General features: G+C 41.2%; 2 protein-coding genes across 6 annotated transcripts in view; one reads left to right on the top strand and one right to left on the bottom strand.

Moving 5' to 3' along the window:
- SMYD4 (SET and MYND domain containing 4) overlaps positions 1-14,736 on the top strand; it is a 44,013-nt gene extending 29,277 nt beyond the window's left edge. For 3 of the 5 annotated variants that reach the window (XM_011359871.2, XM_023530502.1, XM_011359872.1), the window contains 6 exons: positions 6,435-6,617; positions 7,049-7,212; positions 8,416-8,548; positions 9,362-9,478; positions 9,682-9,805; positions 10,972-11,878. In XM_011359871.2, coding sequence (XP_011358173.1) covers positions 6,435-6,617; positions 7,049-7,212; positions 8,416-8,548; positions 9,362-9,478; positions 9,682-9,805; positions 10,972-11,125 — 875 coding nt within the window. In that variant the 3' untranslated portion in view covers positions 11,126-11,878. Of the gene's footprint in view, positions 1-6,434; positions 6,618-7,048; positions 7,213-8,415; positions 8,549-9,361; positions 9,479-9,681; positions 9,806-10,892; positions 11,879-14,432 lie in introns of those variants that run through there. The other 2 variants (XM_023530503.1, XM_023530504.1) reach the window with 2 other exon arrangements.
- SERPINF1 (serpin family F member 1) lies at positions 13,028-19,349 on the bottom strand. The gene is made up of 7 exons (XM_011359869.2): positions 19,261-19,349; positions 17,765-17,963; positions 16,985-17,140; positions 16,358-16,561; positions 15,099-15,241; positions 13,864-14,074; positions 13,028-13,422 (listed from the first exon to the last, which is right to left on the bottom strand). The coding sequence occupies exons 1-7, from the start codon at positions 19,342-19,344 to the stop codon at positions 13,163-13,165; spliced, it is 1,257 nt and encodes a 418-aa protein (XP_011358171.1). The 5' UTR covers positions 19,345-19,349; the 3' UTR covers positions 13,028-13,162.
- Positions 19,350-19,868: the final 519 nt, after the last annotated feature.

Below are 19,868 nucleotides of genomic sequence, written 5' to 3' on the forward strand. Positions count from 1 at the left end.
AAATCACATTTTGGAGTGGCAAACTCTGAAGGGTGCCCCCCTTGAATATGAAACAGTAGAACCCAAGGTAAGATATCTAATAAAATAAAGAAGGCTTTTTATTTTTGTAAAAGAAATTCTCTGCACTGAAATATATCAAACTTAGCTCTCAGAAACATAGAGATTGTGTCTACAAAACAAAAATGATTTAGTATACAAGAAAAAACTGGCAAAAACTCCATTATTGTGGAAAACTTTAATATACCACTCTGACTTTGATCAAACTCTATTAAAAATAAGAATCTAGAAACAAAGATAACATAATAAATGAGGCAATTCTGTAGATATAACTATCAAAACTTGTGTCCTATAGACCAGGAATGGCAAATTTTTTCTGTAAAGGGCCAGATAGTAAATATGTTGGGCTTTGCAGGCCATATAATCTCTTTTGCAACTACTCAATTGCTACTGTAGTGTGAAAGCAACCATAGATAATACACAAACAAATGAGAATGGCGGGGTTCCAATAGAACTTTATTATGGACATTGAAATTTGAATTTCTTATAATTTATCACGTCACAAGAATTATTTTCATTTTTTCCAGCCACTTGAAAATATAAGAACCATTCTTAGATCACATCTGTACAAAAACAGGCAGCAGTCTGGATCAGGTCCACAGGCTACAGTTTAGAGTTTATAGTCTGCTAAATACAAAAATTTGGCAAATCTAAAGAAAAAATCTAGGGAAGCAACCGAAGTGTCCTAAAATAGATAATTAGATAAAGAAGCTGTGATACATATATACAATGGAATATTTTATTACTCAGCCATAAGAAGAGATGAAATACTACTGTTTGAGACAAAATAGATAGACTTTGAGATAATCATGCTAAGCGAAATAAGCCAGACAGAAAAAGTTGAAAACCACATGATACCACTTATGCGTGGGATATAAACTTAAAAGCAACAAACAAGCAGGACAAACAGAGACTCATGGACATGGACAATAGACTAGTAGTTACCAAAAGGTAGGCGGGGAGGGAGGTGGGGAAGGTAGATGAAGTAAAAAGGTTCAGATATGTGGTGACAGAAAGAAATCTATGGGCGGTGAATACACAATGCAGTATATATATGCCTTACTGTTAAATTGTACTCCTGGCTTTGCAGAATGAATGGAAGAGAGTTCTAGGTTCCCCCATGCCTTGGCACAGTATTTACTGTATTTACTGTACAATCTCTATGTTTCTGAGAGCTAAGTTTGATATATTTCAGTGCAGAGAATTTCTTTTACAAAAATAAAAAACTTACTGTATTTCGTTAACTAATGTCACCATGATAAAAATAAATAAACCGTAATCTTTTAAATTAAAAAAAAAAAGAAAAAGAAATCTAGGGGAAAAAACTCCACAAAATTAAGAACAATGAAGGAGATAGAGCCAATCATATAAATTCATTTTTAACTTTTTAGAAAACAATATAATTTTAAACTATTGAATTTGAAAATATTAAGTAAACAACTTTACAGAAAAATGTAGATTGCCTAAATTTTTCCAGAAGGAGAAAATAACTTCAAAAATCTAGTAATTGTAGAAGAAATGTTTTAAATTACCAAAATATTTCCAGAAAAACAAGCCAGATCTACTCTTTTCCATGCTTGTTCTTTGAAACTTTTAAGGAGCATATTTAGCCACATTTTTAAAAAATAAAGAAGAAAAGAAAAAAATCTTTCAAAGGCAGATCCATTTTATGCAATATAAACTGTGCCAAGGCATGGGGGAACCTAGAACTCTCTTCCATTCATTTTGCAAAGCCAAGAATAAAAGCTATAGACCAATCTCACTTGTAACTATAGATATATAAACCCTGAGTAAATCCCTGCCATATCACACCCAGCAGTTTATTAAAGGAATAATAATATGACCAAGTAGGGTTTTTTTCCCAGAAGTGCAAGAGTATTTTAATTTGGAGGGATATGAAAGAAGGCTTGGATAAATGTGGAGACGTGCCATGTTCTTAGATGGAAAGACTGAAAACTATAAAAATGGCAGTTTCCCCACATTAACCTAGTCAGTCTAATGCAGTTTCAGACAGAATCACAATTAGATTTTTCTTGGAATTTGACGATGATTCTAAAGTTCATCCTGAAAAAGGGGATGAGAATAGCCATTTTGTTTTAAAGAGTATTGAAGGGGCTTGGTACTATCAGATTTCATATCAGCTATGAATTACAATAATTAAAAACAGTATGGTACTGATATGATAGCCCTCAAAAGTATTAGATTCTTATTTAAATATTTTTAAATTAAGCCACAAAATATCTTGAAAAAGATGAGTGAACATTTATATAGTCTTAGGGTGAGAGAAGCTTTCTAGAGTACATAATACCAAATTTAGGAAATTAAAAGATAGCTACATTTAACCTGAATACCAAATTTCAAAACACTATAATCAGTAAAGAATATAGAGAATACAGGTGAAAGATGCTTGAAGAAATTAAAACATTGGACTGAGTTGCCATTCCGGATGTACCACTAACTCTCAGTATGAACTTGGTCAGGTCGCTTAATGTCTGAGTGTCTCAGTATTCTCATAAAGATAAAAGAGAGGACTGGATGAACCTCCAGGCTTCTGGGGAAGATTAGTTACAAAAATGACCCCAACGATTTCTCCCATCCCTGTATGTTTGTCCCTTTGCAACTTGACATTGCTTTTTCTCCCATGAAGAGGTGGGGTACTCTTTCCCCTACCCTTGAATCTGGGCTAGCCCTGCAACTTACTTTGACCAATGGAATGCAGTGTAAGTGACCTTATGTGATTTCTGAATCTTAGCTGTAAGAGACCTTGCAGCTTCCATTGTCATCTTAAAATGATAATGTGGGCATCTGAACAAGCCGGGCTAACCTCCTTGAGGATAAAAAACCGTGTGCCAAATGAACGCAATCATAAGAGTAATCTCAGGCAAAACCAGCAGAAAAACGTTCAGCTGAGCTCAGGCAGTTGCTGGCGCACAGCATTGTAAGTGAATGAAATAGTTGCTGTTTTAACTCTCTCCATCTCCAGAAACTCATAATCAAAAATTAAAATTTGAATGACAAAATGAGAGAATGTTGCTAGCATCTATACAACTCTTAAAATCTTTTCAAAATATCCATAGTGATGAAAATGTTCTAAAACTGGATTATGATAATGATTGCACAAGTTATATAAATTTCAAAAAAATCCATTGAATTAGTACACTTAAAATAGGTGATCTTATGGTAGATAAATTATATCTTAGTAAAGCTATTAAAAATGTACATAAGCAAGCATTTTAACAGAAATAATGAAGGTGGTCTGGTCTAACCTTTCTCTAGTAATTGAAACAAGATAACCATTTTTGCCTATCAGAATTGCAACATTGCTTTGTTGGTTTGGTGGTTGTTTTTATTATTATATGCATTTTAAGTTAGCATGTAAGGAAATGGCCAAGGTATATTAACTGAAAAGAAGTAACTTACAAATCACTCTGTGCTCCATATTGCCAATTATGTCAAAATTTCCATAGGTAGGCTAGAAAGAAGACTGCAGGAAAATGTACCAATATGATATACCTGGATGATAGGCTTGTACTTGACTATTATTTTCTCTATAATTTTCAGTTTAAAATTTTTTCTGACTACTATGCGTTCCTTTTGGAATTTTAATTTGTTTTTTTAAATAATAAAAATAATTCAAACGATTCAAACATTTTTTATATGAATATTTTTAAGGCACTTGATCCATATTGCAAAATTTCCCTCCAGGAAAGTTCTACCAGTTACACGCCCGCCAGCAATGTTCACTTTCATTTTTTATTTTAATCTAATTTTGTTTTAGTCTGCTCATATTTCTAATCTTGTCATATCCCTTTTTAATATTTCTTTGGGGTTCCAACAACTCCTAATTTAGTATTCTCATTGAATTTCATTAGCAGCTGTTTCATTAGTAGCACAGAAGAAGGATTAAAGTGTTAACTAGGATAGACTTTGACAAAAACTCGTAAAAATATATGTTATTATCTTTGAAAAAATCCTATTTAATCAAAGTTCCTCAGAAATCTGTCTTTGGTACTTAAGGGACAGAATTAGCCACTGATAATATTCTAGACCTTAGTTTGTGTGGTTCTATCTCAGTGGGAATGCACATGATGTATCTGGATTCATGTCATAACAAGGCTTAGTGGGGTTCTGTGTAGGTTCAGATCAATTCACTACCCTTTGCTTTCACTCTTCAACAACCAAGACATCTACCTTCAGTTTGGGTCTTTGATCATTTGATATACACACAGATTTCTTGTTTTGTAAAATATCTACCAGAATAGATATATTCTGGAAGTATTGTGAATAAATCTTTTTTTCTTTACTTGAATCCCATTTTAAATGCACTTGGGATATTGGCAAAGTACACTTTTGGTAAAAACAAAAAACTGTTCCCTCTTTTTTATGCATAAAATGTCACATTAAATTTGATTGATAAGGTGCATACATACATACTCTCACTTTCTATTATCTCTACTAATAGATGACTAATGCAAAATATTGAATATTTTTTTTAAATCAATACTTAATTTTTTAGAAATAATTAAAGACTTAACTCTGATATACCCCATTCAGTTCCTAGGCCTACTTCTGTTAGAAGATAACCTATAAATAATTCACGAAGCTGACATTACTCACTGTATTGTGATGATTTTTTCTGGGAAAATCTTAGCAGCTGTTCTAATATAAATTGCCAGTTATCAGTAGTTGGGAATGCAAGTCAACTTTTAATTATGCGGAGCCTGATTATTCAGACCACAAACTGTTCGTGCCCTGTACTGCTCCTTCCTGCTGCCTACCTTTTAGCATTTTCACTGCTCATTAGCACGTATACCAGAAGGGAGACATTAGACAAAGAGGGGGAGGAAACTAAAATCTGTTAAGCACTTAGGAGAAGCTCTGATGAAAGATTTCAATACAATTTGTAGAATTGTTGACTAAAATTGAGTCATTTGGATTCTCTGTGAATTTTATATATTCTATTCTTGTCCTCCATAGCAACAGATAATAGAATGGTCTTCAGAGAGACAATATTATTCATATATTTCATGTTTTCCTTTCTAGAACATTTTCACATGATAGTTCATGATATTTTCTCTATTCATTATCTTTGTACCGAGACTACATTATTTCTTTAGAAATTAGTGTATTGAGATTCTTTGCATCTACAGCGATACCACAATTATCTGATGCTTTTTCAGTTTTCCAGAAAACTGAAAGTTTCCTTTTAAGTACCAATATCTTTCATATTTATCCAGTTTTGCTGGAAATACAATTTCCTCATATAACCAAGGCCACTGAACACAATTTAAGCCTTTCTGGATGCTCCAGCTTATCTCTGTTGTGCATGTTGCTGAGATATGTATAGCTATTACAAAAACCCATGCAGATATACTATCAGTCTTAGGAACCTCTGGTTAAGTGAAATGTTGTAGTTGTAGTAAAATTTGAGTAGTGCAGTGTTTTTGTTTATTCTAAGGCTGTTGTTATTCTTGTATAAGTTTTTTGCCTCCTTCTCCAGCCTATCACCTGTTTCTTATTCGGTTTCTGGACTGTTGTGGGCTGAGAAACTGAATAACCAAGCCAGTTAGAACTGTGGCTAAAATAAGAGCAAGTAGGCCTGCAAAAGAGTAAAAGAACTCACATGTGAAGATAAGTGAATGAGCTGTGGTGCAAAAATAGCCTCGCTGCTTAGAAGGCTTTTTTTTCCTTCCTTCCTAATATTCAATCACATAGATAAATTGCTGGTTAATTGTGTTTCAAATAAGAGATTGTTTAGGACATGAGACTATCTTAAATAAAGCTAGTCCAGAGTTGAGTTTTTTTTTTTTTCAATAAGAAATACTGCTTACTGATTTTCCATAAAGTCGAGACAAAGGACAGAACGAGCAGGTAAGCACAAGAACTATTGATTTTGTTAAATATATAATCCTGTTTAGTTTGGAGTAGTAATTAGATTACTTGTTCTGTTAACCAACCGAAGACCAGTTAAACAAAAGAACTTAAACTATAAAAATCTTTGGAAAATAACCTCAGCAGATACTCTGGTTTCTGTGTCCTTAAGAACGTTATGAAACTGTCTGCCTAGAAAGCTCTCTACTGATAATTCCTTTTTTATTATTTTTTATAAATTTTAATCTTTGTTTTTTTGTGGTATTGAGACACAATTGTTAGGTTCTAGGATTCTGGTGGACTTTTTGTGTGTTCATTTGCTTTGCTTCCTGGGGACCAGAGTTTGTTGTGAGTCATGTTCCATCTGATTTATAATGGATCCGGCTGTGGGGCTGTGACTCAGATGGGCTGCAGGCCCAATTGCCCAGCTCATCTCCTGAGGAATGGATGGTGAGACCAGGACTAATGTCCTGACACATTTTTCCTTTTTCTTCTTGCATTTTCAGAATCTAAAGAGAACATCATTACCAACAGCAAGCAGGTTCGCCTTGCCACAGGCATCTTCCCTGTTGTCAGCCTTCTGAACCATTCCTGCAGCCCCAACACCAGCGTGTCCTTCATTAGCACTGTCGCCACCGTTCGGGCATCAGTGCAAATTGGAAAAGGGCAAGAGATTCTCCACTGCTATGGTGAGCCATCCTTCCTCGCTACTGCCTTCTCTTGTCCAGCAGAAAAGGACAGGGTGAATTAGAAAGAGCAAACAACCGGGCAGGTGCCTTCACCTGTCCAGTGTTTGTTTCTTAGAAGAGGCAGTGCACACTTAGGAGGGAAAAAAAGCCTTCTTACTGGGCCCTGTTGTCTAAACTATCATGTATGCCACTGCTTAATTCCCACAAACTTTGTATTCTGAAAATGAGTTAGGAACAACTTTCCAGCTTCTTTTTCTGCCTGTTCCTACAACTTGGAAGTTTATTTCTATATCTAGTTCCACAAATGTTTGAGTAAAGGGTACCTGTAACATGATGAATAACTGACCAGACCCTCTCCTAAGCTGAATTTTTTAAAGTAATGCTTGACTCTCTCTTGCTTTAAATATTGGCCAAGTGTGATCTCACTGCAGGGCCTCACGAGAGCAGGATGGGTGCTGCTGAAAGGCAACAGAAGCTGAGATCTCAGTATTTCTTTGACTGCAATTGTCCAGCTTGTCAAAATGAGAAGCACAGAACCACTACAGGGTCCAAGTGGGAAGCATTCTGTTGTAACCGTTGCAGAACACTCATGCAGGTGAATCTCTCTTCTCCCTTCTCTTCCTGATTTCTCCTGGAGTTCAGTTATCCAGGCAAAGGCCATAAATCTTTAGGAGGAAGCCATCTGGGCTTATAGGTGCTGAGAGCTGTACTCTCTCTTTCCTTTCATCCCACCTTCCTCACTCATTGATTTACTCTCTGCAGGAACCACAGAGAAAGGTTGGACTTAATAATTTTTCAAGAGAAAGATTTGCAAGAGCAAATAACAGAAATTCCCACGTAAACTGGCTTAAGGTGGGGAGAAAAAAGACTGGGAATTTATTTGCTCAAGTAAATCACTAAAAGGTCCTAAGATAGGAGTACTTCAGTTACAATTTGATGCAAGGGCTCGTAATATCACCAAGACCCAACTTTTCTCTCTACCTCCCTCAGCTCCATTTTCTCTGTTAGCCCCATTCTCAGACAGACTTCCCTCTTGTGGCAAGATGGCCAAAAACATGCTCTGGTCTAACAGCGGTCTGCGCAAAACTGTTCTTGAATTTCAATGACCAGATACTTGTGGCTAGAGGAAAACGAAAGCAAATAGTTTTCTTCCAGCCATTTGGGCCAGAGGAATAGGCCAGATCTGAGCCACATGTTCACCCCCTCAGCTACCAGCACTTGACTATGGGAGGGTGGGACAGGATCCTCAGGAGAAATCAGGTTGCTATTGGCAAATGAGGGCATAGATACTGGCATTTAATAAACAGCAAATATCTATCTCAGTGATTTTCTCTTCTGCCAGGGAATACAGTATTCTTAGGGGAACTGTAAGTGGAATGTAGAGCTGGTTTGTTGGAAAGCTAAAGTTACAAACCCAAAGTTAAATGAGGGGAGGCCTCACCTAGCATCTTTTCCTATTAGTTTTCTTATGGCTTTTTCAGAACCACTAGAAATGTGTCTGTCAAAGTCCTGGCCCCAAAGAGAGATGCAAGAAGGGATATAGAGCTGGAAAAAATCGTGAACTGTACCAGTTTAATTTTGGTTGTAAAAATTAAATCTCGGGGAAATTGGTTGCTGCTTTCATTAGAATTGCTGCTGTCAAACCAGATTCAATCAGGCTTTGGTCAGGTTATATTATCACAAGAGTCTCTTTCCCCTTATAAGGTTAGAAGCTATGGAGTGACCTTATGATATAAGCATATGTCAGTATTGCTAACCGACTCTGGTATAGAAATAAAGATAAAACTGACTTCCACAGGGAGATGACGTGCTGAGCTGCGGCAACACATCTTGTACAGAAGCAGTGAGCAGGGATCACCTAGTCTCTCAGTTACAGGATCTTCAGCAGCAGATTAAGATGGCCCAGAAGCTTCTCAAAAATGGTAAACTAGGTGAGACTGGCTCCTTGCTTTGGTCCTCCAGCCCCTTCTCTTTTATTCATTCAGATATCACCTTGGACTCAAGGATACTAAGAATTGACTTAAGAATTAAATTTAATTATCCCCATGACAGCCACAAGATGGCTGTGTAGGCCAAGGAGACCAAACCCTAACCAGCTCAATTTCTGTGGTGTCCTTGAAACCAGGGGAGATGATTTAAGCCATAGTTTTCATGCATCAGATAGCTAAGTTAGAGTATCCCATATAACTAAAGTGTTATTCTTGAGATCCATGATCTTTGTGGATATCAAGAAATTCAGTGTCATTTATTTTAATTCCGAGGCCAAATGACCTAATTTCCTAGAGAGATTGTTCTGCCCTCATTAGAGCCTCATCTGTCTTCTAGAGAGCAGTGGGGCCTGTGCCCAATGGATAAAAGTATCCTGCTTTTTTCAGAGAAGGAGTTTTAGAATCCCTCGTCACCCTTGAAAAGTCTGCCTTAGAGCTTGATGTCATGGGAATTTATTTACCCTACTTTATGAAAGTTGACCTTTAGCTTAACTTTCCAAGTCAAGGGAAATAATGACCGCAAGTAGAAACTCAGTAAACGTGGGGAGCCCTCACCCAGCACCTCTTTGTATTGAAAGAGAAAACATAAGGGCACAAAAGCTTTATTGGAACAAACATTGTGGGTTGGTCACAACCCAAGGAGACAAAGTGAAGTTTCCACATTCAGCCTGACTAATATAGAATTTAAGAGCTGTGTTCTCATTTCTAGGGCTGGGTTTGGGTCTATAATGAGGCCACTTTCCTTTGAATTGATAGAGCAAGCCATTCAGCTGTTGTTGGGGTGCCGGTATGATGCTGAGAGCTTCCTGCCAGCGGAACACAGTGTGGTGGGAGAAATTGAGGATGACCTGGCCCAGGCCTATGCTGCTTTAGGTATGGCATGTGTCTTCATTTTTGGCTCTGGGGAACAATTTTGCCTTGTGTGATGGTTATGACCCTGGCCTCATCTGGTTGGTTATCTCTTAGTCTTTCAACTGAAGCAACTCTCCCTTCCATTTAGCTTTCTTCACCGTGAAAATGTTCAGCCACAGTTGATTGCGGTTCTTTTCTGGAACAAGATTTTTCTTTCTTTACAGGGGACTGGCAAAAGTCAGCTGCCCATCTCCAGAAGAGCCTCCACGTGGTTGAGGTTCGCCATGGGCCATCCAGTGTTGAAATGGGCCATGAGCTCTTCAAACTGGCCCAAATCTTTTTCAATGGGTAAGTCTTTCTCTTGTTTCCTAGCACTTCGCCAGGCTACATACTGTTCTATCTTTTATTAGGCTCTTCTGTATATTACTTTTTTTCTATGGTGCTTTCAAGCATGTTGAAACTTCTTTATTTCCCCATTAAGATCCTTTCCTTCTGTTTTGCTGACAAACTTGAAGCTTTAGAATTTCCTCCTGAGGGATATGAGTAAAGCTCTTAGCTCTGAAGGGAGTTTCCCAGGGAGAACTGCCAAGCATCCCCACCACCCACATCATAGCAGTTCTTCTCAGTCCTCCTTGGTTACACCTCCCTTGGCACTCTCATTCTCAGCACCCTCAGCTCCAGGGACTCTCCCTTCTCCCTAGTCCTGTTCCTTTTAAAGCAGTTGCTTTCAACCAAGAGTAATTTTGCCCCCCAGTGGGCACTTGGCAATGTCTGGCAACATTTTTGATTATCATGACTCAGAGTGAGACCAGAGTTGCTGCTAAACATCCTACAATGCACAGGACAGCCCCTACAGCTAGGAATTGTCCAGCCCCAAAGGTCAATGGTGTCAAGGTTGAGAAACCCTGCTTTAAGGGTTAAAAGGAAAGAACCATGCTTTAAAGGTAAAATGGAAGGTTAAAAGGAGAGGTTAAAAGTAATGAGTTGATGCCTCATCCACTTTTGCAGCTGAAATCATTGGGAGGCCCTAATTTCAGTATTTCTGGATGGAATACCTCCAGCCTTGAAAAAGCTGCCATTAGTGTATATTGGTATGAGAAAGTGTTTGAAGCTTGATCCTATAATTATGAATGATGGGTGGACCTGGTACCTGAGACATAGAGACAGTCCATTTGATCAGAGAAGGAGACAAAGAGGTTAGATCAGGGGTTGACTTGGTTACCCTAAGATGAAAACTCCTGAGTAAACCTTGGGGTAAATATATGAGTAATGCTTTGAGATTTTCCTATTTCTCAGGATCCTGGAAACTATACTTTTTTTCATAACTTGGTTCTCAAACTCTGCCTTGCATTGTATTTGTGAAAGTTCTCTTATTTGCCCTTCTAGACTGTAAGATCCTTGAAGACAAAAATGTTCTACTTTATATTTTTCACAGGGTGTGAGTAGGCCCTCACTCAGTTAAGGTTTGCTTGAATGAATGAGTGAATTCACTCCCCTCATCTCCTTTGGTTCAGGTTTGCAATACCTGAAGCTCTGAACACAATACAAAAGGCAGAAAAGGTTCTGTTGGTGCACTATGGCCCTTGGAATGACGAGATCCAGGAGCTACAAAAGATGAAATCCTGTTTATTGGACTTGCCGCCCATCCCTGTGGGGCCTTCAGTGTAGGGTCCCAAGGAGACTTTGATCCACAAGAAAGGAGCCAGTAGAAGATGAATTAGAGGGATTCTGTTGCAATTGAGCTGTCACCAGGAAACACAGGACTTGCCTGACAGTCACATGCCTAGTATATGAGGGGTGGGGAGGACTTGGAAAACATTGCCGTTGGAGATATGTTCACCTATTATTTTGATGAATGTTTCTTGAAATAGTTAACTGTCCTCTAGTAAAAACTCCCAGTTCCCAGAAAAGACTTAAAACTAGTATCTGGAGAGCGTAGGCCCTTTAAAAGGAATTTTAGCTCATCTGCAGGCATCTGGATGTTAGCCTGGGGTTTTGGCTAGACGCCACCTCACTAAATGATGATAGTCTGTTTCCCTGGAACATTCCTATGGTTTCTAGTAGTAATGAAATGTTGTGTACCACTCCAATGGGAGCTTAAACTCTTAGTAGTTGTATTGTAATTGAAAAATAATTATAAAGCAAGATCAGCGAGGCTCCTTACCTCTAGAGACACAGTTTCATTTATGATATCTAGCTTCCTCAAATCCTTTGTTAAAACTGGTGGAATATAAAATATGAATAGAAAAATAAATATGGGGCTATTCTATTGTCGAGAAATTTTTTCCTTGGATGGCAACTCTAAATTTGTTTTCTGCCAGTTTTCCAGTCCTTATTATCTGGCTTTCATTCTGTACTCTTGGGAGACTCACTGACCAAAATACTAATAAAATCAAGCTTATAGCAATGACTTTATTATCACATGTGCCTCCTGTCTGAGTTCTGTTTATTAGCAAGCCTGAAAAGAGATGACTTTTTTCCTACTAGACCTCCCCAAGCTGGCAAATAAAATACAGATTGCATAAGTACCAAGTAAGGAGGGAAAAAACTTCAGAAGATGCTGAGGGTAGGGCATTACTGCTTGTGGTTTCAAACTTAAGAGACAGAGGTAAGGGTTATAGTGCTCTTCTACCTAGATGTGTAGCAACAGTTTAGGCCTCATTCTGTTCAGAAGGCTGGGAGACGCTCTGGCTCTGAACCCTGGTGGCCAAGTGGTTCAGATGAGATAGTGGAAAAGAACACCAGGTCCACACTGCTTTGAGAGGTAGCCGACCCTGACTGTGCATGAGAAGTGCCCATTGGTTGCCACGGCATTATAATCAGGAAATGAATAGCCCTGAAGATTCCTGGCAGAAGCTTTTCAGGAAGTTGAGTATTTGGAACAGAGTTTGTACTCAAACATTTGAATGAAGGGCCGGCAGAATCTCATTTGTTTTCCTTTCTGCTAACTCACTCTGGCAAGGCAGTGGCCAGTGAGATTTCTTTGGTAGAGCTAACTTTTTCAAGAAGAAAAATTTTGTCCTGTGGATAATTTTGTAGTTATTCTGTTCCAAACACTTGACGTGTTTCATGTTCCTGAAAAAGGTCCTGTTGTACTTTGTAAAATAGGCATACTTCCTTAAAAGGAATATGTTTAGAATTTTTACATGTGAAGTCTCATTTTATGTGTACTTGAGAGCTTTCTTTAAATGCTTTATAAAATAATCATATTCTGAAGTTATAAATTACCTCCCTTATCTGTCCATGTGTTATCCTTCTGTGTTGTCAGGTGACATTAGCTTGACTAGGGGGATATCTGTGCTTTCATTAAAACCTGAAGTCTGGTTTATTTAAGATTGTGGAGGCACCAAATGCCCTCCGAGGGGGATTAGTGGTCCTGGTGTAAACACTCCAGGGCAGAGAATCAGTCCCTGCCTTATACAATGCAGATAACTAAAAGTCCTTATAAATAGTAACTTTTTTCAGAGTTTAGATAGGCCCAGGCTATAAGTACAGGACCAGCAAATTCCTAAAAGTTTATTTATCTTCATATTAAATTTAATATAGCTCAGAATAGGAGGAGGAACAGGGTAACAAAAGTTAAGGATAAAGCACTTTTATTGCAAAGTATACATTGAAACATTATAGGGGCAGCCTTCATGTAATGTATAATCTGCTGTCCCTCTAGGGTTTTCTTCTAGGGTATTTGAACATTAAACTGGAGCATTAAGTGCCCCTGGGGTCTAGAATTTTGCCTATGAAGAGAAGGGCCCCTGTGTCTGTGTCCCTCAGTACAAAGATGAAAGGTTGGTTAAGGTGATAATCCAGGGGGAAGGTGAGGCGCGCAGGTTGGATCCCTGGGCTGGGGGTGGTGCCTGCCCCATCCTCATTCCACTCAAAGCCAGCTCGATGTTCCACTTCAGTAAGTTTAATAAGTTTGCCCGTGATCTTGCTAAAGTCTGGTGAATCGAACAAGGATTGCAGCTCTGCAGAGGTTGAGAGAGATTTCCATTAAAACCTTGACTTATCCAACACTCCAAGGAAGAATACAAATCTAAATCTTAATTCCTGATTCAAGGACGTAAGTAAGCTGTGAGGTATGTAGGGCTCTGGGCTGGTTAAGGGTTAAGTGACTTGCTCAAGAGCACACAGCAAGTGAGGTTAATATTAGAAACCAGGTCAACAAACCTGTCTTGAGAGGCAGTGTTCTGAGTTCCTGTTATAGGATGTATGCTCATGGGGCTAAGGAATGAGTCTGATAAGGAAGGGAAGTTCAATCCTCCCTTTCAACACTATGTATTAGAATTAAAGACTCATCCATAGTCTCCCTACAAAGTCATGGAGCCTTTGAGTTCTGCTTAGCAAGGTAGAAGGCTCAAAGATTCAACCCCACCCACCCCAAGAGCAAAGGGGTCTTGCAGACGTACTCGTCTCCCGTAGGGACTTAGTGACTTCTTCTTCATAACTCAGCTTCAGCTTAGGGACAGTCAGAACTGCTTGAACAGTCTTCAGTTCTCTGTCTATGTCATGAATAAACTCAGAGGTGAGGCTCTCTTCTATCAAGGTCAAATTCTGGGTCACTTTCAGAGGCAGGAAGAAGATGACACTCATGCTGCCGGTCAAGGGCAGCTGGGCAATCTGTAACAACAGAGGAAAAAGAAACCACATGGGTTAGTCTTTTGGGGCCCAGGAGCCTAGGTATAGGTTCACATGCGCGCACACACGCACGCACACACACGCGCACACACACACCCCAGCTGCCTTCTCTCTTATGGTGGGGCCCTGGCTTTGCTTTCTCCAGCCCCTAATGTATTCAACAGTCGTCCCTCTAGGATATTGCTTTCTGGAACCAAGACCTCTACTGATGTTCCTTAAAAAAGTTGACTGATATCCTTTCTTATCTTGGCATAATACCGACTGAAATTATCTGATGAAAGAATTTTTTCCTGTGGTTCTAAGGAGTTAGAATTGAATTCCAGGTCTGTTTCCTCCCAAGGTTTATCTGCCAACAGTTACTAATCATCTGTTACATATGGAGCCCTGGACTAGAAATGGGAGTGTCGGGCACAACGACACAGAAGCCACAATAAAATGGATCCTTTGAGCAGAGGTTCTTAATCTAAGGTCCATGGGACAAATGGTGGTAGGGGCCCCAACAGCCCCTGAAATTATGTACAGAAATGCGTGTGTGTGCCTAGAAGGCATTCCTTTTGAGTGTTTTCAGGTGCTTTGTCAGAATCCCAAAGAAAAAGGTTAACAACTACTGACTTCTTTTAAAATTAAAAGATTTTAGAATGTAAGCAGTTTGGAGTTTGTGACAGTTTTTGAAAGTTTGGCTTTGAATTCTAGAAATAAAAGTTCTCCCCCGCCAAAGGAAAAAAAAAGAGAGAGAAAGAAGGAAAGAAAGAAAGACAACAAAACACCAACATTTGAGTGCCCAATCTGGAAGGCCCATCTCCCATTTCCTTATTAATTCTTACGACAAACTCTGAAAGGGTAAGTTTGGACAACTATCCACCTTTAAGAAAAAAAGACTCAGAGAAGCTGTTCACTTGCCTAAAGTAACACAGCAGGCAAAATTTAGACAGCTATCAGATCTCAAAGGTGTTTCCACACTGTCTGTCCTCTCCACCCACCCACGACTCATCCCTCTCCTACAGACCTTGCAGCTGAGATCAGAATCCAAGCCATAGCGTAAAACAGCCGTGGGGTCTGACATCATGGGGACTCTCACAGTCCTCTCCTCATCCAAGTGGAAATCCTGGAGGGAAGTCTTTCTGGAGTCAAATTTTGTTACCCACTGCCCTGGAATGAAACAAATGGAGTGCCCTGAGCCCCGGGAGACCAGAAAGGCATTGGGACCCGGTGAGACCAAAGTATATTGTTGAAAATTGCCTGGCTAAAGGACTCTTAATTGTCAGAGGCCCTGACACATCAGGGAATAGGTAAATTCAGAAGGAAATATTTTGATGTTATTGATTTGACCACCTGGATTACACAAATTCTGTGATGCCTGGGAGAAAAGTTAACATGAACGCTTCTGTAGTGGTGTATCTGGGAAACAGAATCAAAGGAAGTCAGAGCTGGAAGGGAACCTGACATCTCATCACTCCTCTCATAACTGAAAAAGCACTGAAGCCCAGAGAGGTGGAGTGACTTGCCAGTGCTCACACAGCAAGGTGATGACCAAGCTCCCTTAGTTTAACGTGACCTTTTAACATGCTGGTTTTTAACTGCTTCTTTCACTTCCTGGAGATCAATGCTTCAAGTAGGGCTTTTCTCCAGGAGTTTAGGTTCTTGCTATTGCCTGATAGGCGGTTATAAAGCATTTTAAGGGGAAGTTGCCTAAAACCCTACCCAAGACTTATCTGATTGGGATTGGCCTCACACTGGACCCGTGGAATAGTCTTGGGCACATCACCACAGCCTAGAAGAATGTTGTTAGAGAACTAACAGTGGTTTATCGAGTACCTGCTATGTCCTGAGAACAGTGCTGAGCTTGTATGATAGGAGAAGATGTAGAAAGGGTGCCTCTGAAATAAGTGTATTGTCCTTGTGTTAGAGATGAGAAAATAGGCCCAGAAAGGCTATGAAGCTTGTGCAGGGCTCTACAGCCAGTAAAGGTGGAGCTGGGCTTTGTCCCTTGTCTGACTCCAGCCAGAAATCTAACAGGGCCCCGGCCCCAAACAGGCACAAGAGTGGTGGTGCTTTCTTCTCTCCACAAGCCTCATACTTCTTAGGCACTTATCAGACATTTGCCTTGGATTAGATGACAGCAGATAGCCCTCAGGCAAGTGCATTTCTCAGCTCCTCCTCTGGCTTTCCCTCTGAGATCTTATTGAATTAGGTCTTTGACTTCTCCTTTTCTCACCCTATCTGACACTCACCATCCACCCAAAAGAGAAGTAGAGAATCCCTTACCCTTGAAGTAAGCCACCCCAAGAAGGAGAATGCTGATTTCACTGGACAATTCCTTTGTGGACTTAGCGATTTTCCCTTTCATCTGGGCCTGCACCCAATTGTTAATCTCCTGGAGGTCCAAGCGAGAGTTCCCGGTCAGGACTCTGGGCCTGATCCCATATGACTTTTCCAGTGGTGCGACAAAGCTGGATTTTATCCGCAGCTCTGGGAAGAAATGGAGCAGGGTTAGTGTACTCTGAGGGCTAAACAAGCATCCCCTCTTTGAGAGCATGCCAGGCCTAAGTTTTGATTTACCACTCAGCAGGCCCTGACTTTCTGCCTGGCAACTTCCGATGACTTGCCAGGACTTTGTGCCAGCTTCCCCCAGCAGCGCTGGACAGGGAACTACACATTTTGCTCACTGCTGTTTCTCTTCATGTTACTGCCCTGCTCCGACCCTCCCTTCCCACTGTCTCCCTCAGCCCACTTCCTCTTTCTGATCCTCTTTGGGCTCATGGGGCCCCTTCCTGCCCACCAGTGCCAGGCCTGGATATACATGGCCCACTGTTTAGAAAGACCTGCTCCCACCACTGCCCCATGAAGCATAGAGCCCCACGCTCCTCAGGCAGTCCAGACTAGCACACTCACTCTTCTCAAAGATGATTCGGGAAGCGCTCTTGAAGTTCTTCTGGGGGGCTGTGATGGAGGCAAGGAGTTCCTTGTAGGTACCGTGGATGTCTGGGTTGGTGATCAGGTCATAATAGAGAGCCCGGTGAATGCTGGATTCTGTCCGCTGTTCAGCTCCTGCCAGAGAGACAAAGATATGGGCCTCTATAACTATCAGGCCCCAAATCAGGCCAGTTCCCACTATAGGACAGGGACATTATACCCTCAGTCTTTTTGTCTTTTGATACTGGAGACATTCTAGGTGAGCAAGGAATTTGAAGGCAACAGAAGAAATAGAGATTTTCCTAAAGTAGGCTAAGAGCATCAGGCCTAGAGAGAGAAGGGTGGGAGTGAGGGGTACAAATCCCTGTTCTTCTCCCATCACAGTATTTACCAGATTGCTTTGCAGTTACCTGTTTATTAATTTCCCCTGTGAACTAAGCTGTGACCTGAGTGAGGGCAAAAACCATGCCTGCTTATGTGCATATCCCCAGAACCTAGCAGAATGGCTGGCACATAATAGAAACTCATTTAAAGAATGAATGAGTGTCAAAGTCACCATGTCAGTAAGTGGTTCTGAAGCCACACACCTGCATCAGCAGTGCTCAGCTCCCTCCCACTCAGGCCAGTCTCAGTACCTCTTGGGCCCCCTTCCCCCCCACACCTCTGTTGAAGTGTCTCTGGGGCTTAGAGAGCCATAGATGTGGAGAGGCCAGATGGCAACTCTAGGATTCTAGGGCTTTCTGCCTTAGCAGGACTCACCCAGCGAGAGGGCAGAGAGGGCAGTGGCCACGCTGAGTGGAGACAAGAGCACATTGGCAGTGGGGCTCATGCTGGATCTCACGCGGTACAGATCATAGCCAAAGTTGGAGACGGCTGCTGCGAGCTTGTTCACAGGAACCTTGAAGAAGGGATCCTCCTCCTCCACTGACACCCCTGTGGTGTCAGGGGCCGGGGAGCCCTGTGTTTGTGTACAAGAACCACTGGGAATGAGTGGTGGATGACTGGTCTCGGGGCTTTGAGTGGGATTGTTTTTCAGGCTCCCAACCTGGGTATGGTAGGTTTAGCCTAAGGTTAGAATGACGTTGTGCTCCCTGATCACGCAGGAGCTCTCTGCTAGGGAGGAGCAGCCTAGAAGAGAGATTATCTGACCAGGTTTAAATACTAATGACCTGTGAGCTTCAGGCCTGTGACACACTTAAGAAAAAAAAAAAAAAAGCAAGGAGCCTTCTCCTCTTCCAAGAAACCCTGTTCTCAGGCTAGCCCAGGCTTGCTTACTGCTCCCAGGTCTCTTTCTGGACCCTCCTGTTAATTTCCCTGTCTGTCATGCCCTGATCAGATATCAACGCCTCCACTGCAAACTTTCCCTGGTCACCCTAATCTGAAGGAAGCTTTTTGTTTTTTGACCTTTTTTTTCAGAATCAACCACCACTTACATATTAACTACGCACCACGTGCCAGGCTCTGTGCTAGCTCTTTTCTTTTGAGTTACTTCATTTCATACTTATTGATGTATTTGATACCCAAAAGACTAATATAGCAAAAGACTGAGTTACTTGAAGTCAAGAACTGAGTCTTTTACATTTCCACCCATCTCCAGCACCTATAGAATAGGAATTCAGTAAATGAAATATAAGTGATTGGCCACAATAGCTCTGTAAGAATGGGTATTTTAAATTTCATTTTATAGATAAGGAAACAGACTCAGGTAAAAGTGACTTGTATAAGGCCACAAAGCTGGTGAGAGGTAGAGCCAGAATTCAAACTCAGAACTCACAACAAAGTCCAGGGCTCTAGCCAAGATGCCCTGGCTGCCCTGGCCCTTCATGTGACAGTCACTTCCTCCACCTCTACAGTCACAGATTAGGCTTCTCAGCACCTGCCTTTACAACCCCACTGTGCTCCCTCTGCACAGGAAAGAGGCCTTTCCATGCTCTTACATCGAAACAAATATCCAAAAATACCACCCATTCAGTGAGACCCACAATAATGCAAGGTAATGAGAAAAGGTCTTCACTGAAAAGACAACCCTGGTTTGTGAGAGTGCTGTGCTTTTCACTTTTTTTTTGAATCTTATTTTTGTCTTCACTATATTCTCTGAAAGGCAGGGCAAGACATTTTCTCTGTTTTGCTGATGGAGAAACCAAGGTCCTATCTAGGTGTAAAGGCCAGAGCCTGACCTGGAACCTGGGTACCTGCTGAGGAGGGATGGCTAGCTCAAGTCCCCGTGCCCACTCCTCATCCCACTCTCCACTAACCTCCTCTGGGCTACCAGCGTTGTTCTGGCAGCTGCCGTGCCCGAGGAGGGCTCCAGTCCAAAGGAGTAGCATGAGGACCTGCATCCTGGGGCCTGCAAGAAAGTGAGAGGTGGCAGGCCGCTTCACTCACCCACCACCTTGCACCACCCAGGCCACCCTGGGAAGGGAACAGGAGATTGGCAGGACCAGGCACCTTCCCTCCAGCCTCCCCAGGCTAGAAGTGGACCCTCAGCTTGATAGTCCCTCTCTCTCATCGATTCCCCACCCTTCCACCTGCCTCATGGCCCACAGTCCTATTGTGAACTGTGCTTTCACCCCATAGTCTGTGTCAGGAGACCCACCTTCAGACCTAAAGCTCCAAGTCAGTGAAGACCCAGCAGTGGGCTGCTTTGTGTAGATATGATCTAGCACAAGTGCACACTAAGGCTTTTCCCTGAAGGCACCAGACCAGCTCATTACATAGGATTTGGGGCAATGTCTAGTAACAGAATGGGGCAGAACCTATGTCTCATGTAGAATCACAGAATACAGAGAACGGAGGCATCGGTCCAGCCCTTGCTATCTCAAAGAAGTTCTCAAACTCCTTGAATTCCTCTGGCCTGGAACCC

The sequence above is a fragment of the Pteropus vampyrus genome, unplaced genomic scaffold (assembly GCF_000151845.1).
Source record: "Pteropus vampyrus isolate Shadow unplaced genomic scaffold, Pvam_2.0 Scaffold50, whole genome shotgun sequence".
Taxonomy (NCBI): domain Eukaryota; kingdom Metazoa; phylum Chordata; class Mammalia; order Chiroptera; family Pteropodidae; genus Pteropus; species Pteropus vampyrus.